We start from the raw sequence: 22895 nt of genomic DNA on the forward strand, positions 1-22895 counted from the left end.
TCTCTCTCTCTCTCTCTCCCTCTCTCTCTCTCTCTCTCTCTTCTTGTGAGAAGTAAGTCATTTGTTATATGGAATTATCCATATGTAGGATTTGTTAATTTCGTTTCATTGGCATCATTTAACACACTCCTCTGTCTCTTGTCTTCCTTGTAAATTGGAGTTTAGATCTAGAGTCTTCTTTTGACTCAGTCTTCATATTTCGGCAAGAATGTCGCAGAGATAGTGTTGCATTAGTCCATTAGAAAGCACATACTGTATGGTTATCCTTCTTTTTGTAATGGGAGCAGATATTGGTGTTCATTGCCTAGAGTGCTTGTGTCATTTAAGGCTTAAAATTGAGATGTTTTAATTCTATCTATTCGTTTTCATTTATTAGGTGTAATTCTTCTTCGATGAGAAATTTCCCACTATTTGGTAACCAATTTTATCATTCATATGCCAAGCCCAGGATAATTGCTTCATTATTTGCTTCTGCTTACTCAATTTCAAAATAATGAATTAATTTCCTAGCATTTAATAATGGTGACTATGAGGTCTTTGTTTCTTTAAAGCTACTATGGACCCAATAATGATGTTTTAATCCATTTTAGTTATTATTCTTATTGATACTCAATTTGTCCCTATTTGGTGCAGACTCATAATCTGAATCTGCCTACACAGGGGAGAGTACAAAGCAGGTGTTTAGTAAATGTGTGCTGAAGTATGTCAAATAACAGAGTGAGGCATATTGACATCATACTTAATTGTTTTATTGTAACATTATATTACTGTGCCCATCCCTTCACCAGATGTGTGAAACCTTTTGCTATCTTTGGTGTTATTCAAGTATCACTACATTTGGAGACAGAAAAATTAAGACTTAGTCTCCTTCATTGGATCTTTCTACTTGTTTACGGGGACGAGTTACCTTAACTAAGCTCATGGATTTGATTATATTTTGGCTTAAAAAATCTATTTCCCCACATTACCATTAATTCTCACTCAATGCTCTTTTCTCCGTGGGCATCTGTGCCATCAGTTGCTACTGCTCTACTTTCCAGAAACTTACATAGCTCAAATTTCCTCTTTCCCCAACACATCTCCTCCTTATCATTGTTTCAGCACTCCTATGAAAGTAGTTTGTCAATAAATCACCAAGGGTCTTTACTCTGTTTCTTCATCTCAATGGTTTTTCCAATTATTAGTGTGCATTTTGAGGGCTGAGTGTTTGTGCCTTGGTCATATCAAAGACCCTTTGGTGACCAGGCCTCCTTTTCCCCAAACATCAATTTTCTCATTTCTAACATGGGGCTAAGAACTACCTCTTCTGTGTCATTGTGAAAGGAGCTCTGCAAAAGTTCATTACAACATTAGGAAGCATACAAAGTCCAGGATGTGTAAAACATTTGTACCTATGATTACTTGAATACAGGCTGCTGTATAAGAAGTGTTGAATTAAATGTAGGGGAATTAGACAACCCCTTGAATTTATCCCATTACTCTGAGAGAACACAGTAATATCTACACAAGGATTACTAAGATATACACAGGAATTGGTTGGCTATTATGTTAATGTGTAGAGATACTTTCCGCCTTTTAACTCCTGAATTAGATTACTTTCTGGGTGGGCTACTCCAGCACTTGGCTATCAGGCAATTCAATTTTTTTTAGTAGCAATTGTGGATAGTGGTAGAAAATGAACAAGACTGAGTGACTAATGATCCCAGTTTTCAGAGTTCTTCGTATTTCCCACATGAATTTTGTGTGAATTAGTTTGAAAGCAATAGGATAATAGTGTCAGGTTTGGTTTTGTAGTTCCATCCTCATCTAGCACTGGAAACATTGGATGAATAACTTCCCACAGTATGGTGTAGACATTGCAGGTAATGGGCACTGCCTTGAGTGGACTTATATTTTTCCTATTTAATCCCCCAAATTAGGCTATTTACTGAGTGAGTTATTCCCACATTTGGCTATCGGGCATTTCAGCCCGGACTAATGTTTCTCTCTCATACCTTACTGTAATAGTGGTGGGCAATGGTGTCTGAGAAATGATGAAGCTATTGAAGTGACTTATAATTCCAGCCTCCATAGTTCTTTGTGGCCTCTTTGCATCCTTACAACTGTAGATGAGGGTGTAGCTGTAGACGAGGATTCAAACAAGGCCTGACAGTGAGAAAAACGTTTTACTCAGACGCTAGGCCCCCTCAATGCAGTTGCTAAGGGAGATGATGCATCCTGATTGTGTTGTTGCCATGGTAACTCATGCACTTGACCAAATCTTGTTCAGACTTGACACACCAAAGGCAGCTTTTCCTCAGCAGCCAGCATCATCTCCTTTGTCAGATCAGAGTGAGAAAACAGAGCCAACAGAAACATTTTCCCAGAGATATTCACTACCCTATAAGATATTTGCCTCCATAGTTGGAATTCTGGAATTTTTATTATTGTTAGCAGGTATATGAGCATACAGATTATTTGTATAATGGTGTACTGCATGGAGAACACCAATTGCTCCCCACTGCTGGAGGAGCATGCAGGTCAGATATTATTCATAATTGGAATGAACTAGAATAAAGATAGCTAGAGCTTATTGAGAACTTTCTATCTACAAGGCTCTACTTGTCTTTATAGGTAGCTTGATTAGCACTAGCTTATTATACAATGTATAATCCTAAAATAATCAATGTATGAGATAATGGTGCATGAATCAAAACAGATAGGAACAGAGAACAGACAATCTGATAGGTGACAAATGGTTTTTCAAAGTGGTTTTAATTTAGCTTTCAGTTACTATAAGTAGATATGATCATCTTTTCATATATTTAAGGGAAATTCATGTCTTTTTAAAAACTATTTGTTTAGGCTTTTGCCATTTTATGTAATGGATTTATGGTCTTTTTTACTTGACTTTAAAGATTACTTTGCATTTAATTGGTACATTAGCTTTTTATCTTTTATATACTTTGAAAATATGCTTTCCAGATTGGTTATTTAATTTTTATTTGCTTGTCTTTTTGTTTTTGTGCTTTGTCAGACCAAAATATTCCTTCTTCTTTATTTGTAAGTAGATCATTTGTCAATTTTCCTTTGTGTTTGGATTTTGATTCCTGGACAGAAGTCCTTTCCACACTCTTAGATTATTAGAGAATCTACTTGTATTCTCTTCTAGTATTGAAGAGCTTCATTTCTACATATATCTCTCTAAACCATTTGGAGATTTTATTTTTTATGATGTGAATTATGGATTGAATTTTGTCTTTTATTAAACGGTTATCCAGTTCCAGCAGTGTTTATTAAAATGTTTATTTTTCCCTAGTGATATGTCATGTCACCTATATTGTATATTGTTTCAATATGTACATGGGTATATTTCAAATCTCTCTATTCTGTTTCATTTAAGTGTCGGTACTATATGGTTTGAATTATGAAGACTTTATAGTATGTTTTATTCCTGGTTGGGTTGGTCTTGCCTCATGGAATGCTATTTTTTTTTTTCGTAGTGTATTATAGCTATCTTGCGTAGTTCTTGTTTTTTTTCTCCAAAGGAACATGAGAATTAACCTGTCTTCCTCTAGGAGATAGAAAACAACTTGCTAGTACATTTTTTATATTAAGAATGCATTAAATTTGTGAACCGAATATATCTTAATGTTGTTGAGCCTTCTCATCCAAGACCAGAAAATATTTTCTTACTTTTCATAGCTTTCAGGAGTCTTTAAACTTTTCCTCATATAGCTTTTCCACATTTCTTGTCAAGTTTATTCCTAAGAATGTTGTCTTATTTGTTGCTATTATAAATGAGATTCTCTCTTCCATAATATCTTGTTTCTGGTTATTATATATATATATATATATATATATATATATATATATATATATATATATATATATATATATATATAAAGCCATTGATTTTTGTATACCAGTTCATATCCTCCTAAATTTACAAAATTGTTTATTGTTTGTGTTAGTCTTACCACTGTATTTCTCAACTTGTTCAAGTAAAATATATAATCTACAAATAGAGATTCAATTTTTTCAATTCTTATACCTATAATTATTTTTTATAGTGTTTGTTTTCTAATTGTGTTGGCTAATAGTTCCACGACAAGTTTGAATAGTCAGAGCATGGACAACATTTCCTTGTTCTTGACCTTAGTAGGAATGCCTGTTTGTTTCCCATTAGAAATTTAAGTATTTACTTATATATATATATATATATATATATATATATATATATATATATATATATATGACATTTTTGTGTGTGTATGTGTTTCTGTATCTAGACCTCTAGAAACACACACAAATATATATAGTGTATGTGTACATACATAGAAGGCACCCATGATTTCCTATTTTGTTGAGCTTTTTTTTTTATTTTGTTTTGCTATGATTTTTTTTTTTTTGAATGAGTGTTGAATTTCATTGAATTCTTTTTCAGGATTTCTAGAGATTTTCATATGATTTTTCTTCTTAGCTCTATCATAACATGTATTATATTAATAAATTTCTTAATTATTGAATCATCCCTAATTGCCTAGAATGAATCCCACTTGTTCGTGCTGTATTATTTTCTTAATGTTGTGTTAGATTCTGTCCACTGATGTTAAATTTAGGAGGTTTGCATCAATATTCATAATGGAAATTGTTCTATAACTTTCTTTTATTATACTGTCTTTATCAGGTTTTGGTATCAATGTTATAGCCATTTCATAAAAATAATTAAATTTCTCTTTTGTTTTATTAGTTTCAGGTGTACAAAGCAACATAATTGTTAGACATTTAGACCCCTCATAAAGTGATAACCAACCCACAAGCTACTACCCCTCTGACATCTTATATAGCTGTTACAATACCATCAACTATCTTCCCTATGCTGTACTCCACATCCTGTGACTATATATACATATATATTTAGTTACAGTTGACATTCAATATTATTCTACTTCAGCTCTTCAGGTGCATAGTGCATTGGTCAGGCATCTACACAGTCTATGATGTGATCCCCCTGATAAGTCCAGTGCCCATCTGGCACCTTACATGATCTTTACAACATTGTTGATTATATTCCCCATACTGTATTAACTATCAATTTTACTTATTAATGCCTTCACCTTTTTCACCTTGACCCCAACCCCATTCCCATCTATCACATTGATAGATCTAGTACCTATCTGGCACCATACATAGTTATTACAATATTGTTAACTATATTCCTTATGCTATATCCTACATCCCCATGACTACTGTATAACATCCAATTTGTTCTTCTTTACTTCCTTCCCCTTTCACCTATCTTTAACCCTCCGTTCCATCTTAAAAAAGTCCATCTAAGAGTCCTTGTAATACTGGTTTAGTGGTGATGAACTCCTTCAGCTTTTTCTTGTCTGGAAAGCTCTTTATCTGTTCTTCAATTCTAAATGACAACTTTGCTGGGTAGAGAAATCTTGGTTGTATGCCATTGCTTTTCATCACTTAGAATATTTCCTGCCACTCCCTTCTTGCCTGCAAAGTTTCTGTTGAGAAATCATCTGACAGACTTATGGGGGCTCACTTGTAGGTAACTAGCTGCTTTCTTCTTGCTGCTTTTAAGATTCTGTCTTTGTATTTAACGTTGGCATTTTAATTATGACATGTCTTGTTGCTGGCCTCTTTGGTTTTATCTTGTTTGGGACTCTCTGTGCTTCCTGGACTTGTCTGTCCATTTCCTTCACCAGGTTAGGAAAGTTTTCTGTCACTATTTCCTCAAATAGGTTTTCAATTCCTTGCTCTCTCTCTTCTCCTTCTGGTACCCCTATAATGCAAATGTTGGTATGCTTGATATTGTCCTGCAGGCCCCTTAAACTCTCCTCAATTTTTTGGATTTTGTTTTCTTTTTGCTGTGCTGGTTGTGTGTTCTGTGCTACCTTATATTCTGCATCGCTGGTTGGATCCTCTGCTGCATCTAATCTACTGTTTTTCCCTGTAATATATTCATCATTTCCATTATTGTATCCTTTATTTGTAAGTCATTCTTTTTTATGGTTTTTATGGTTTCCATCTCCATTTTTATGAAATCATTAAGCATTCTTATAGCCAGTATTTGGAACTCTGCATCAGATAGATTGCTTATCTCCATTTCGTTTAGTTCTTTTTGTGGAACTTTGTTCTGTTCTTTCATTTGGAACCTGTTTCTTTGTCTCCCCATTTTGGCTGCCTCCCTGTGTTTGTTTCCATGTGTTAGGTAGGGCTGCTATGTCTCCCAGTCTTAGTAGTGTGGCCTTATGTAGTAGGTGTGCTTTGGGGCTCAGTGGTGCCATCTTTCTGGTCACCTGAGCCACACACTCCAGGTGTGTCCCTTGTGGGTTGTGTGTGCCCTCTCCTTGTAGTTGAGCCTTGGTTGATACTTGCCCAACAATGTGAGGGACTGACCCTTGCGCTCACTGGTTTTGAGGACTGGCCTTGACTATAGTGGAAATGTAGTTGTGCAGTGGCTGATTCTACAGAGCAGGATCTGCCTCAGCAGGACTCTGGTGCCTGCCCAATCCTCCCCTTGGGTGTGTCATACTTGGAGATGGCTAGGTGATGCTCCAGCTCATTTTGAAGCTGTCCACTGGTAGCGCCAGCTCCAGGACCACCTTGGAGGTGATCTGCTGTAGGTCAACTTCAGCCACACTCCATGCCCCACCTGGGGCCACCTAGCTGGAACTGAAAAGAAATCTTCAGATGGCTGCCACCTGTGCTGTCCCTGGAAGCGCCTTGAGAGGCCAAGCCACGAACCAAGGCCAGCTGCCACTAGTCTTGGTTTAGGGCTGCTCAGCCAGAGGCACAGTACATGCTCAAGCCAGGTGCTGCTTTTCTGGGTTTCACGTACCTTTGAGAGGCCCTAAGAAACTCTGCAGTTTGAGCCAAATCAGGCTGTCTGCGTAAGGATGCCACTGAAAGCAGCCTGGGTGTACCTGAAAGTTGCCACTTGTGTTCATACACCGGGAAGGGGGAAGACTCAACAAAGAAACAATAGTCTCCGCCAGCTCCCCAGTCCAGGAGAAAGCCACCTCTCCAGTCCCTGTCGCAAGCCAGACATCTCAATTCTCACCATTTGTCTCTGCCGCCTTTCCAGCTGCTGCCCCAGCACTGGAACTCAGAGTGAATGATTCTGTTGATGAGTAAGTCTACATGCAGTCCGTTTAAGAAGAGCGCCTGTGAGTATAGCCTCACCGTCTCCCTCAGTCACAATCTCTGCTGTTTTTCACAACCAAAAATTATGGGGACTTCTCTACCTGGCACTGGTGAACCCTAGGCAGGGGTGGGGCTGGTATCTCTCACTCCTGTAGAGGATGGGGGTACCCTCACCGCCAAAATACCCCTCCCAATCTTTAAAGGTCACATGTAGGTGTGGGACCAGCCCATTCCAAGTCTCTGAGCTTCCTACCAGTCTGAAGGTGGCTTCTTCTGCAAGTCTTTAGTTGAAAGTTTTCAGTTCAGCTTGATTATAGGTTATTCTCAATAATGGTTGTTTTGTAGATTCGTTGTAATTATGATGTGCTTGTGAGTGAAAGTTAACACAGAGCTTACCTACTAGACAATTTTGGTTCTCTCTATCAAATTTCTCTTTTTTGTTTTGGAATATTTCATGTAGTATTGAGAGTAACAACTTATGTAGCATTGTGATTAGTTGGTGGTTAAGTTTTGGTAAGTTCTTCTGTGAAAATTTTAAGGTCTGTTGCTTTTCTGTGAGGAAGTTACTTAATAAAGTTCCCTATTGTATGGAAACTGGTTTCTTTAAGATCTCTATCTGGGGTGGCTGGTTAGCTCAGTTTGTTAGAGCGGGGTGCTGATAACACCAAGGTTGCCATCCCCCCCGCTCCCCCCGCATGGGCCACTGTGAGCTGTGCCCTCCAAAAAAATAAATCTCTGTCTCAATTAGAGTTATTTTTAACAAATTATTTTTTCCTAGGAAATTATACTTATCATTTAGGGTTTTCATTTATCGTGCAAAGAAGTCTTTTGTTCTTATTTAAAATTTTTCTCTAAATGGTTATTTTCCTCTTTTCATTTATTTTGTGTATCTATGTTTTGTACTTATTTCTTGATTACATTAACTAGTGTTTGATTCTTTAATGTTATTTTAATTAAGAATTCATAAAATATTACCAAAAATGCTCAACATCACTAATCATCAGAGAAATGCAAATAAAAACAACAATGAGATATCACCTCACCCCACTTAGAATGGCTATCATCAACAAGACAAATAGTAACAAGTGTTGGAGAGGCTGTGGAGAAAAAGGAACCCTCATACACTGTTGGTGGGAATGCAGACTGGTGCAGCCACTGTGGAAGGCAGTATGGAGGTTCCTCAAAAAATTATGAATAGAATTACCATATGACCCAGCAGTCCCTCTCCTGAGTATCTACCCAAAAAACCTGAAAACATCTATACGTAAAGACACGTGTGCTCCAATGTTCATTGCAGCTTTATTTGTGGTGGCCAAGACATGGAAACAACCAAAATGTCCTTCGATAGATGAATGGATAAAGAAGTTGTGATATATATATATATATATATATATATATATATATATATATATATATATATATATACAACAAAATACTATTCGGCAGTAAGAAAAGATGAAATAGGACCATTTGTGACAACATGGATGGATCTTGAGATTATAATGCTAAGCGAAATAAATCAGACTGAAAAAGCAGAGAACCCTATGATTTCACTGATATGTGGTATATAAACCAAAAACAACAAAAGAACAAGACAAACAAATGAGAAAGAAAATCTCATAGACACAGACAATAGTTTAATGGTTATCAGAGGGTAAGTGGGGAGAGGGGTGGTAGATGAGGGTCTAAAGGGGATCAAATATATGGTGATGGAAGGAGAACTGACTCTTGGTGGTGAACACACAATGGGATTTATAGATGATGTAATACAGCATTGTACACCTGAAATCTATGTAACTTTATTACCAATTGTCTCCCCAATAAACTTTAAAAAAAAAAAAAGAATTCAGGGCTGGTCTGGTGGCTCAGGCAGTTGAAGCTCCATGCTCCTAACGCCAAAGGCTGCTGGTTTGATTCCCACACAGGCCAGTGCCAGATGGCTCAGTTGGTTGGAGCACGGGCTCTCAACCACAAGTTTGCCAGTTCAACTCCAGCAAGGGATGGTGGGCTGTGCCCTCTGCAAATAACAACAGCAACTGGACCTGGATCTGAGTTGTGCCCTCCACAACTAAAATTAAAAGGACATCAACTTAACTTGGAAAAAAAAAGTCCTGGAAGTACACAGTGTTCCCCCAATAAAGTCTTGTTCCCCTTCCCCAAATTAAAAAAAAAAGAAGAATTCAGTATTTGGATTTAATTAGGCTTATATTTTTTCCATTTCTTATATCTTTAATATTTCTTTTATCTTTAGTATTGCTTTCGTGTGTCTTCCTTCGCTTTCATTTGTTGTTTTGCCTAACTTTAAGAGTTGAAAATTTAATTCACTAATTTTATTTTAAGTTTTTATTGACATAAATATTTGACTACTAAATTTCCTGCAATTTTGGTTTGTATTTTCCCATTCACTCAAGAGCTTTAATAGAGATTTTTATGGGATCAACATGATTCTGCTGTGTGACTCTGCTGCCCTTAACAGAGTTTTTAAATTTTTCTGATAGAAATACTCATTTTTAATTTACCTTCATTGCATTCTGGGGGAAAAAATGCTGGTTGTGTTATTTCTACTTTATTTAATTTGATGACACTTTCTATGTGACCTAGCATGTGGTAGTTTTATGAATACTCCTTATGTGATTGAGAAGGTATTTTTCTATTGTCTAGCTGTAAAAATGGATATATATCCAGGAGATATACCTTATTGATTATGTAGAATTAGGTCCAGTTTTTCCCAATCAGACTTTTTGTGGGCCACCTTAGGGGGATAAAAAGAGAGGAGCTTGGCACACAGAAATAGAGAGGGGTGCTTTCATGTGGAGGCTGGTACAGAGCCAGAGTTGTAAGATTCTCTTGGCAATCATAAGCACTCATTTATTCAATAAATGTTCAAAAATGTAATCTTTTACAATCCATTTTTCATTTAATTCAGGCTTCTTAAAAGGTACAGACATGTCTAACCACAGCTAAAATCTCTGTCATACTTATTGTTATACTGCTTTAATTTCCTTCTCAGCACTCAGTACTCCTCTGCTCATATTTAATTCTTATTTTCTTTAATATATCTCTCCCCACTGAAATACACACTTTATAGGAGCACAGATTTTTCTATCCTATCTATACCGTGTGTCACATAGTACACTCCAAATAAATGTTTGCTGCACAATGTATGAATTATACCCAGTCCATGCCTTCAGAGAATGAAACATTTGAGGTAGGGACAGGCACAATAATATATTTTTAAAAGAAATCAACAAAATATGATACTATTATACTTTACTACTTCATTCAACACATTTAATAAGTACCTACTTTGTTCTAGCCCCTCTGCTAGCCACTGTGGATGGAGAGATGAATGCAGTACAGTACCTGATCTCTACTAATATTGAATGGAGTAAGAACATCTCAATTCTCAGAGAAAGACAAGTACCACTTATATGCGGAATCTAAAGAAAAGAATATGTGAATGAACTAATCAGAGACAGTTTTGAGGACACAAGGCCTCAGGGTTTTTCTTTTGAAAATTAATTTGGGGAAGGTATTCTATAATGTTGTAAAGATTTTGTTGGGTATCCGATGGACATGCGTCCTATTTGGGAGACCACCTCAGGGATACTGTGGATACCTGATCATGGCATTGTACATCAGAAGCTAAACATTAATGAATGCCAACTATAATTTTATATATATAATGTGATGGTTCAGTGTGAGGTCGGAGGGATAGTGGATGGGGGGAGGGGGGTTCACAGTATGAGGGATATAAATGATGAACGTCTAAGTATTACCTTGTTTTGTACGCCTGAAACTAATAAATAAATTAATTAATAAAAAAAAAAAAAAAAAAAAGAAAAAACCGAGAGTTGTTAGATGGGTGGGGGGGGGGGATAAGGGGAAAGGTGAAGGGATTAGGAAGCAGCTGGCCTCAGGGTTTTTTGAAAATTAATTTGGGGAACTTATTCAATAATGTTGTAAAGATTTTGTTGGGTATCCGATGGACATGCGTCCTATTTGGGAGACCACCTCAGAGATAATGTGGATGCCTGATCATGGCATTGTACACCAGAAGCTAAACATTAATGAATGCCAACTATAATTTTATATATATAATGTGATGGCTGGGTGTGAGGTCGGAGGGATAATGGATGGGGGGAGGGGGGTTCACAGTGTGAGGGATATAAATGATGAACGTCTAAGTATTACCTTGTCTTGTACACCTGAAACTAATAAATTAAAAAAAAAGAACATCTCAATTCTCAAAGAGACTTAATAAGCATATTAACAAATTATAATTCATGAGCATAAACTGGATCTTGAGTTGAAAATCAAGTTCAAAAAAATTATGACAAAATTGGAAAATTAAAACTGGAATACTATTTGAAGATACTTAGGAATTATAGTTATTTTTTACATGTGATAATGTTATTGCACTTACATTTGTAAAGTGTCTATGTCATTTAGAGATACAAAAGGAAATAATCTTTTATTAAGTGATATGATGTTTAGTACTAGCTTCCAAATAATCTGTGGGTGAAGAGAAGTGGGTGGGAGTATATAAGAAATAAGATTGACAAAGAGCTCTTAACTGTTGAAGCTGTGTGAGATCTACATGGGCTCTTTATAATATTACATTTTGCCATTTGTCTGACACTATAACACAAAGTGTTTTTTTTTAATGTCCAAAGCCACAATACATGCTAATTAATCAGAATTTTTGGATATGTAGCTGGGGCATTTGTATTTCTAAAAGCTACTTTCAAATGAGTTTATTATGCAGCTAATGTTTAGGATAATAGTATAAACAAACAGGGCCTTACTTTTTTTTTTTTTCCACTGTGATAAGAAGTCTGGAAGTACTTGCACTGGTTCAGGTGGTCAAAGATGCCACAAGAATACCACAGCTCCCAAACTCCCGCTCAACAATTTTCAGCAGGTTGACTTTATGGCTACATGCTTGTCTCAACATGGCTGCAACAGCTCCAGCGATCACTAGCATATTCCAAGTACCATCATCCTCTTCTCTCACATCTATTCTTCTTATTAAGAAACAGCTTTTTCTATAGCAGAAGTCCGTAACACATTTCCTGTATACCTCATTGGGAAGAACTGGGCCACATGGCCCCTTCAGGTATAGGGGAAGCTGGAAAAACCATCATCTGACAAAGGGCAATGGGATAGCCATAATTGCATTGGGGAAATCCTGAGGTCCACCCCTCCCCACCAAACCAGACATACATGTTTTTTAAAATGCTCAGTTTCTCTTACCATAGGAAATTGGTAGGGAACGCTGTTGGGTCATCAATCAAAATAACCAGTGAGAAGCAGCAGATCTTCTAGGGTCAAAAACACAGTCAAGGGTAAAAACTGAATATACACTAAAGGGAGTAAACTCACAAGGATTGAGCCACATACTGTTTCAAGGCACGTTTGAGCCTGCTACCATGTTCAGTCCTCACAACAATCCTATAAACGAGGTAACTGGCATTATCTCCACGTTATGCATGAGGGACCAGAGACTCAGAGAGGAGGGATGAGGTGGCTTGTTTAGGGTTCTGATTAGTGGTTTTATAGTGCATTACTTTACTCCTCTGTCATGGGTTATAGTCCTTTGGCTTACCAAGATCACTATCTGAAACATAAACAGGGGAAGCACAATAGGTGCACTATTTGCTCAGCACAATGCTAGACATATTCCATGTCAGGAAGGGGACATATTTTGATTCTGGCCACTTCTCTGATGATGGGATCTTCTAGCAGAGGTTGGGGCACTAGTGTGGCCAAGAGCAGAACTTCCCTTCATTGTAGCTGGTACTAGTCTGCACACTCAGTCACACGTGTTATCTGGGATCCCACTAACTCAGGCATCGGTACATGGTGTGGAGCTTCACACCCATACCTGGGGGTCTGTGAAGCTGGCAATGTCACCATCCTCGGAGTTGGCTACCATGCTGCCAGTATTGCCAGCAGTTCTGACCTTTGTCTTATGGATGAGAGTAATGTGCATTCATCTCCTAGCCACCTGCAGGCCCACTCAGATTCTGCTATGAAAGCAGTATGACCTTTCTCATGCCCTCAACTTCCCTCCACGTCTTGAATACTGTGCCATGCATAGAGGCAAACAGTTCTTCTTGAATTATATTAACTTTTGGTCACTGCAACGTTTTACTCACCACCAGGATCTTGTGAAGCCACCTCTCCTCCATCCTGAATCACCCATCCATTAAGGTTAGGGCCTCCTTAGCGGTATCTTCTGCCCTTTAAACCCTGTGTGTTCCCTTCTTAACGGTGTGAAATGTATGCTTGCAGCTCATCTACTCTTTCAGACCAGAGTTCTTTTTGGATGGGAATGGTGCTTTCTGTCATTAGCATCACTCAGGAGCTAAGTCTTTAGAAGTTTAAAAGTGTATCAACATATTTTATTTCACCTATTCATTTATCCCCTACCAAATTGGCAAAAAAAAGCTAGTGCAGTTTAGAAAGCTAAATATATGTTATTAAGCATCAATTAAAGCAGGGTGCAAAAAGAAATACAAAGGTAGAAATCAAGCATTAACCTTTAATCCAGGGACTGTCTGCTCAACCTGCAGGAGCCATTGGGGTCTTTGGTTCATCATTTGCCATGTGAAATGTCTTTTTCTTCTGTAAATTTATTGGTGTAGCCAAAGTCACTGATAAACCATGGTAGTGCTAGTAAAAGCAGTCTCATGAGGAGATAATTAAGTCTCTGTTAGAGACTAGAAGAAGCCTTGTCCTAAATGTGAAAGAAGAGCAATAAATGGATACATATTGGATATAGTATCAAGGGCAAGATACAGTGACAGTTGTCTCATTAGGGAGACCACCTCAGACATAATGTAGATGCCTGATCACTGCACTGTACAGCTGAAGCTGAACAATAATGAATGTCAACTATAACTTTGTATTTATATGTAGTTACAAGAAGCGGAGTACAGCATTAGGAAGAGAGGCATTGGAAATGTAATGGCTCTGTGCAATGTCAGAGGGATAGTGGATGGGGGGAGGGGTGTTATCACTGTGTGAGGGATACAAATGATAAATGTCTAACTATTACATTGTTTTGAACTCCTGAAACTAATAAAAAAAGTTAACAAGAAAAAGATACAGTGACATGATTATGTGCAGCAGCCTAACCTTGGACAAATTTTTTGTGTTTTCTAATGCTAAAACTGGGGGCAGGTCTCAATATACTCTGCTTGTACTTTTGGAGAAGTTCAGCTATCAGAGAATAATCTTCACTAGAAAGCTGAGAAATGTCTGCAAATTATATGTGTATATAAATTCTGATTGTTTGATGTTGATCTGAATAGAAAATAAGGGGCTTTGCAAACCTCTTTTGATTGATGTCTGATTCTTAGACCCCGAAACTTTCACCCACTGACTTAAAAACAACAACAAAACCTATACAATTTTTTAAAGGATAAGTGAAGGAAAAGAGAATCCCCCTGGAATTCAGACAAATTTCTTCTCAAACAATCTGGCATTGTTGAATTCAGGATAGACCTGTGAGGGAAGCCAATAGTCAATATTCTATGGGCTATAGTGTAAAATTGTAAGCCCTCTTGCATGTAAACAAAGCATTTTTTCCTCATCCATGGCAAGTTCACACAGTAGGTTGTCTCTCTTTTTCCACCCCCTTTCCCTTGTTGATTTTGGTGATCTGGTGAACATTAACAAACACACACACGGGGGGTTTTGAAAAAACGCCTCTCCAGAATTCTAAGGCAAGTCCTCTCTCCCCACTCCGTGGACTTAGTGGTGTCCCTGGTAATGAATCTTGGGTCAAAGTTTTCTTCCCCCCAGTGGCCAACCATGAGTAAATATTGTAACTGAAAACTAGGACAAATGGAAATATGCCAATAGTCTTAACAGAAAATATAGAAAGAACCATACTGAACATAAAACAGGCACTGGATCAATGTGGACATGTTCAAATGCTCAGGTTTTGGCAGAATTTCTGTGGTTGTTGGATAGTTTCTTCTTTAATGACCATGAAATAAACGGTAACTAATCATCTCCCTGCTGTTAAACAGTTAACTTTAACTAAAATGAGTGAGTTGAGTATTTGTACTATAAAATGTTTGCAAGTACTTTTAAAACAGAAGGTTCTTGCATTGTACTAAGCCAGAATTATGATATTGTGAAGGGAGGGTCTATTTTGAGAAAGGATTTGTCTTTGGAAGACAGGAACATTAACCATAGTGGATATTAAAGGCACTGGCAATTTGTACTCGGTACCAGAGAAAGATACTCAGAGTGAGCAATGTGGAGGTCTGCTAGCTTCTACCCAGACCAAACTTTCCCCTTTCTTTCCTTCTTGGGTCTTCGCTGAAGTACAGAACAAGTTGGCCCCTTTTCCTAAATCTCCTCAGATTTCTCCCATAATGACCAGAGAAGTAAAGAACCTTGGGAGACAAGTTGCCAAGAGCCAATGGGTAAACACTTAACTGTATTAAGAAAGCTTGAAGTAGGAAATTCATAATGTATTTTACAGCATGCAGCCAGGAGAGTCTACGTTATCTTGATTGCCAGGAATTTGGGATGAATGACAGTTCAGTTAAATTGGTCTGAATTGGAAGAAATAGGGGACTTCTGAAGGGACACTACTTTGTACGCCCTGAGGAAACTAGTACTGTGCTTGTGAATGACCCCTATTTGCAGTATTTGGAGAACACTACCACATATTAAGAACTAGAAAGGAAGGTACTCAGGAAGTTAGAAAAAATACTACCATGAGTTTATATCTACTTTTCTAAAGAGCCAATGTGGGATCTCCTACCACCTGAATAATCTGCTTCTCACTGAAAGGAATTGATTTCTAAAATCTGTTTACAAAGATTTATGTCCTGCTCTGAAAAATTTTAAATACAGTTTAGGTAGAGTTCCTGGTAGAGAAATTGCTATACAACTGGCTAATGAAAAAGACATTTGGGAGCCAGTTTTTTTTATGGGAAATTATCCAAATTGGATGGAGAAAAAAAGAATTCAGTCCTGCCTTGTGGCTTTAGCCGATTAGAGCAGATATCCACAATAATCCCATTGGTAAATTACTAAAATTGCCAAACAATGAGACTGATGTAGCATCAGAAATACGTTTTAAAAAGTGGCTTCCAGTGCAAAACTTTTAGCAAACACTGGATTGGCCTGTATTTTGTACCAAGTTTAGAGCACAGAGACAAGAGAAGGAACACTAAAAGAAAGATAAAACTCTTGCCACTGACATTCTAATTATTAAAGGACTGGGTCCAAGACAATATAAGGCACATCTCTGTGGATCAGGTTAGCTGACATACGACCAAAGAAAACTCATTTTCCATGTGGTTACCCTACATATCTATGATGGATGATTCACAGAATCATGCTACTGATGCTCTGACAAGACCAGTGGCTATCTAAGACAGGTTAGACATCCTGGAGTTACATGGGGAAAGGGACCATGGAGAAGAGGACACTGCCTTTGCCTGCAGACACTCTGGCAACAGTTTCCACCCCTGTTCAACTAGCCCATGAGTGTGAGGAATTGGCTTTGCACACCATTGGGCAGGTGTTTCCATTGGGCCACTACCCACTTACCAAGACTAAAAGTTCTTGCAGCTGTTGATAGCTATGCAGGTTGTAAGGCCACTCTCCTGGCAATAAAAGTATCTCAGTATACACAGTTGGTGTTTTCAATATGCTGTTCAGAGACAAGTCCATTATCTCTGACCCAAAATGTGGGTTGTGATCTGATTGCCAAAATGACCTTCCATCTTTCCTACTAACCCCCAAGCACTGAAGAGTGGTGCAATGGTCTCGTTTCCCAGCTCAGGACCCTCACTAATCCTTACTTTTCAGTAAATGACTTACAGCCCTATTGCAAGCATTTATCTCCTCAGTAATCATGCCCCTTATTGTGTTGTGTCCCACATCCCAAGTCTTATGGTCAACAAAACAAAGGGGTGTGTTAAGTGGGGAAGCAGAAGAGCTCCTTTATTGACTTGGACACAGAAAACAAAGATGATTGGAGAGAGCCCTAAACTAAATTGTTTTCAAAATTAAATTGTTTCCTTAATACAAACATGTACATTGCTTGTAAATGCCTGATTTAAAACAATGAGTGGTGTTTTAAAAAACTCAATAAAATGTATTCATTTATTTCAGAAAGTAAAAAAGCTAATTGAAAAGTATTATACACAAATTTTCAAAGTATTCAAAAGAATTTCAAATACTGACAAGAGTTTCAAATGGAACATTTTATTCACGTTAGTTGTCTTTTAAACATTTACACACACACTGACACACTCTGGTCTGTGTGAATAAGGGTTGTCTAAATATAAGGGAAATGAAAAATTAAAAAATATATTAATTTTTCATTGTTACAGACAATTACATACACATCACTTACAAAGCTATTACTGATTTTGTCCAAGGAAGCAGAATGGTATAGGAAGAGGAAACTTGTAGGTAAGTTCATTAGTGGCATAACTAAGATCTCAACATGAGAAAGCTGACAAAACACGGATTTTTGCTGTGAAATTTCTCTTTGCAAAATATGGAGAAAAGTCTGTCAATGGCCAGTAAATAGGAGAAGGTGGTGAATTTTTGTAGTCAATTCTCACAGTATTGTGCAGGGTATCAAGAAAACTGCTTAGTCCTTCTCTGGGACCAGCTTCAGAACTTTTCCAATTGCAATGGTCTTACCTTCATCTCTTAAAATAAAACGACCCATCTGAGGAAAATCTTTGAATGTCTCAAGGCAGATAGTTCCTGCTGTCCTTAAACGGGCAATGCATACTTGATCTTGTTTCACGAAGCGGGGCCGGGTCTTACTTTTTTCTCCGGATTTTTTGTCAATCAAGGAGATTAAGGCTGTTATTTCAACTTCCTCAATACAAGTATGAATGTGCAGCACTGCATTATAACCTGGGCAGATGATGGACTTGTGCTCAATAATCACTATCTGAACATCAAATGTGCGTCCAGAATGGCAAAGATTAGTAGGGTCACAAAGTATGAATCCTGGAAGAATCTCTTCTTCTTCAATTCCCTTTAGTCTGATTTTAAGGTTTTCACCTGGGGCTACATAATCAGTCTCAGCATCATCAGAAAGTATTCCAAGAACTTCCACATTGTGCTTGTTTGGCATCATCACAAGCTGCTGGCCTTTAAAAATGGATCCTGATTCCAGCTTTCCCAGGACCACAATGCCCATATCCTTGTACTTATCCACAATTGGCAGTCTAATTGGTCCATCAATTGATCTGTTGAAGTTTGGCATATTATCCAAATACGGAATAAATGGTAACCCAGTGTACCAAGGGCAGAAATCTGACTGCTCTTTAATATTTGCCCCAGTCAGCCCTGAGCAGGGCATAAAGTGAATGTCCTTTTTGGGACTGAAGCCGACCCTTTTCAAAAAGGGCATCAGTTTTTCTTTACATTCTTCATATCTCTCGCTGCTCCAATTTACTGTGGGATCATCCATCTTATTAATAAGCACTATTAAATATTTTACCCCTGCTGTTTTTGCCAACATTGCATGTTCTCTTGTCTGTCCACCTTTTTCAAAGCCAGTTTCAAACTCTCCTTTCCTGGCAGAAATGACCAGGACAGCCAAATCAGCTTGAGAAGCACCACCAATCATATTTGGGACAAAACTCTTGTGGCCAGGGGCATCTAAAATTGTGAAATGTTTCTTTTCTGTTTCAAAGTAGGCACGACCCACTTCTACTGTTTTACCCTTGTCTCGTTCTTCCTGATTTGTATCTAAGGCCCAGGACAAATACCAGGTTTCTCTGTTTTTTTCTTTAGCTTCTCTTTCATATTTCTCAAGTGTTCTTTTGTCAACCATTCCTGTCAAAAACATTATCTGTCCTCCAATGGTTGACTTGCCAGCATCTACGTGCCCAATGAATACCACATTTACGTGTTCTTTCTTAGAAGCACCTGAGGGTACGGCCACAGACTTAGATTTTCTCATTACCTCTTTCTCCATCATTTCCTGGCCACTTTCTTCTGGAGGCCCTGAATCTCCTAAGGAACTACCCCCTGGCTCAGCTTCACTTACTTCTTTATTGTGCTCCCACGACTCCTCTAGGACCATCTCCACCTCTCCGTTTTCTACAACAGGTTCTGAAAGTTCCATGTTAACGGCTGAATTGGAACCTTTATGCAACACTATCTGTTCCTCTTTGGAATGTTCCACAGGTGCCCCCCGTCCCAGCCTTTTACCTTGAGGGTCCCCCGCGCTGGCGCAGGTTTCCTCGATGCTGGTAGTGTCGGCCCCGGGGGTCTGCGGCTGGGCCCGGCCCCGCAGGAAGGACGGCACAAACTCCGCGGCATGTACATTAGGCACGAAGGGTTTGGCGTTGACGTTGAGCTGATGGCTGAAGGCCGAGCTGAGGTGCTCACGCTGGGCCTCGGCCCCCGCCGAGAAGGCTCGTTCCCCGCTGGGGTCTGAACCCGGGGCTTCCATGTCCACCTGGTCCCAGCAGTCGGGCGCCGAGTCGCTGCTGCTGCTGCCCGTATCCATAGTCTGAGGACCTGATGGGTGGCGGGGAGGGAGCGGGGTCAGCGGGACAGAAAGAGCGGGCTCTGCCGACAGGGGGAAGGCAGCAAGCGCGCAGGGCCTAGGGGTAGCGACACGAACCTTAGCGGCAGCTCAGAGGCAGCTAAGTCCCGACACTGCATTCGCAGCTGCGGAGGCGGCAGCAGATATGGCGGCTCAAGCCTCTCCTCCTGTGTGTGAGCGGATCTCCTCCCCCAAACCCCAACCACTTCCGACTCCTCCACAGCCGACCCAGCGCCGGGGGTGAATTGACCCCTCACTGCCTTCCGTACACCCAGCCTCCTTAGTTCTCAGTCTTGGGCTAAGTCTAAAAGTATTATTTTCAAAATGAAAATTTGTAGTTATTTTGTTCACATGATCTGGGACAGCAGTTTTACCACAATTTAAAGATTAAGCTCAGACAGGCACACCTGACTTACAATTCTGCTCAGAGATTCAAGTCAAAATGAAAAATCCCACTGAACAAATAGATTCAAGATGTAGGTTAACTACCTAGAAACCCAACAACCAAAGAAAGAAATACATCATGAAGATGTATTTCATCTTCATGAAATAAATGAAGATGTAGCTAACCCTAGGAAATACAACTTTGGATCACTCATTAATTTGAAACCCAGAGGTCTTTTTGATTTTCCCTTTTTCAGTGAACCCCCATAAGCCTGTAACTTTTGCTGATGGCTTCTACGGGTGTAAGAATGGGGTTGTAACATCTTTTCATGTCCAGCACTCTGGCTGCCTGCATGGAAGGAATTCCCAAGGAGAACCTTGTCCCAGTGAAGCTGCCCAACCTACAGCATTTGTGCTGGTGCCTGGACAATGGCATCACATAGACAAGCACTGGACTCAGATCACTTTTATTCTTCTGACCAGCTGTATTCTGGGAGTACCTGCCCTACTCCCCAGCACCTCCTCAGAATACACCCTAGGTCCACAGACTTTCCTGACTCATTCTAGGGGCCTGGAACCCCACTCACTGCTGGTAATGTGTTTACTCTAAGAAACAATCAGTGTCATGTTGGAACCTTCCTCAGTTAATGGCAATGGCATGGGGTTATGGGTGTCAGCCTAATTAAACCAATTAAGAGCACTGAAATGGACAAAATACATAAGACCTTAACCAATAGAATCTCAGTCTCAGAAAGAGTTTGTAACACTTGGGCCAAAGCCTGGAAGAGCTAGTTTTTAAATTATCTTAATGTAGGTCAAACTGAAATAGAAAAAGAAAAAGGATACTGGGAAAATACAATTTGCTAGTACAAGATGAACTCATAGAGTTGGATACTAAATAAATCCAAGTCAAAATATTATAAAAATTAGTAACTGATTTATGACTTAAGTATTGTGTTCTCCAGAGTTTAGGGATAGGAAAAAAATGTCCTATATCTAACATACTTGGATCCTTGATGGCTTCATTCTGGGGCTGGCACTATTTTACTACCTCTGTGCTGTTCCGAAGCCATTAGATACCAAATCCCTTCATTCTTTTGCCTCAGGTAATGGCTTAATTATTTGTTGTCACATAAAGAGAATGTGCACAACTATTCACAATGACTAGGGAGAACTGAGAGGTTGAATGGAGATCTTTGGACAATACTCCACAAAGGTGCTGGAGCCTTTCTTGGGCATTCTGTAATCCTAGGATAGGTTTACTAAAATGTCTCTGGGGGAACTTGTCCAGGTTTAGGCAGTTGTATTTACATAAGGTTAGTAATAGCAAGGAAGCAGGAAAGACCTGGGAAGTTTCCTTTGTCTGGGGAATTGCACTGACCACGAGAATATTAGCATGACTACTCTGTTAAAAAACAGAGGATGCTTCTCTTTTAGAAATTAGAGGGAAAATGAGAAATAGTGAGTGGATGTCCTCACAAGCCATCCTCCTTGGGGCTCAGGGAAAAGCAGGTCCACCCAAGAAAGAGAAACATTGACCAAGCTGTGTACACAGAGACTAACCTTGGACAAAACTTTTTTGGTTTGTGTGATGGAGTGATTGTATCCAGTTTATCAGCCTAGAACTGTGAAGGAGTTCATTCAGTATATGAGATAATTCTCTTCACCAAAAGCCTTAAAAAAAAAAAGCAGGTAATATCGAGCCATTGTTTAATTTAGTAATTTTCCGCTTTAAAATATTTTTATTGTAAAATATAGCACAAATACAGAAAACCACATAAAACAAAATTATAGCTTATTGACGTAGAAAGGAAACATGCTTGTATCCACCACCCAAAGCAATAATTAGAAATTTGACAGCCAAACCAGAAGGCTTCTCTGTACCCTGTCCAATCACAACTCACTCCGTCCACCCCTAAATGTAACCACTATCTTAACATTTATGGAAATCACCTCCATGATTTTTCTGTATAGTTTTAGCACATAAGTGTATGCTCAAATACTACCGTTCAATTTTGCCTAGCTTTTTTGATATTGTTAAGTCTCTCATAATCTACAGGTTCACTTTTTTCATGTCATTTACTCATTGAAGAAAGTGGATGGTGTGACTTGTAGAATTTTTTACATTCTTGACTTTGCTGATTGTATCCTTATGATATAGATTAGAATATTTCTTTTTTTCTCTGTATTTCCTATGTATCAATAATTGGATCTATGATCTTGATCAGATATAGGTGCTATTTTTTTGAGCAAGAATTCTTCAAGGGGGATTTTGAGTATTTACTTAAAGAGGCACATAAGGTCAGGTTGTGACTTCTTTTACAGTTAGCAGTAATTGTGATAATTGTGTAGACACATATCATTAGGGGTTGCAAAACTGTGATATTGTCTTTGTCATTCTTCCTTTATTAACCAGAATACTACTTTAAAACAAGTTCCCTTCATCAACAATTTTGTTACTTTGAGGTACAAGTTGTAAAGGAAAGGCAGGGAAGTGCTTATTTCTCTCTATTTAGAGTTTTCAAAATAATGATTGGTTGCCTACAATCATTCACAGATGACAAATAAGGATATTTCAAAATAATAATTATGGATTATTGGATTTACATATATTTGATGTGTTTTAAACAATTTCCCTTACTGTACTTATTGATGTTAAGATGGTCCATTATTGGCCAGTGGAAACCTCTTCAAGTTGGGTTCTGAATCATTTTGAGACTATGCTAGTTGTCTTCGGTGGTTTATTAACTGGTATGACAAAATGTATCAGACCGATTTTATACATTTCTACCAAACCAGGAATACTGTT

General features: G+C 38.5%; 1 protein-coding gene across 1 annotated transcript; it reads right to left on the reverse strand.

The window, feature by feature from the left end:
* Positions 1-17371: 17371 nt before the first annotated feature.
* GSPT2 (G1 to S phase transition 2) lies at positions 17372-19877 on the reverse strand. The gene is made up of 2 exons (XM_081043642.1): positions 19781-19877; positions 17372-19674 (listed from the first exon to the last, which is right to left on the reverse strand). The coding sequence occupies exon 2, from the start codon at positions 19661-19663 to the stop codon at positions 17780-17782; it is 1884 nt and encodes a 627-aa protein (XP_080899768.1). The 5' UTR covers positions 19664-19674; positions 19781-19877; the 3' UTR covers positions 17372-17779.
* Positions 19878-22895: the final 3018 nt, after the last annotated feature.

Source organism: Rhinolophus hipposideros (assembly GCF_964194185.1).
Source record: "Rhinolophus hipposideros genome assembly, chromosome: X".
In the NCBI taxonomy this organism is placed as follows: Eukaryota; Metazoa; Chordata; class Mammalia; order Chiroptera; family Rhinolophidae; genus Rhinolophus; species Rhinolophus hipposideros.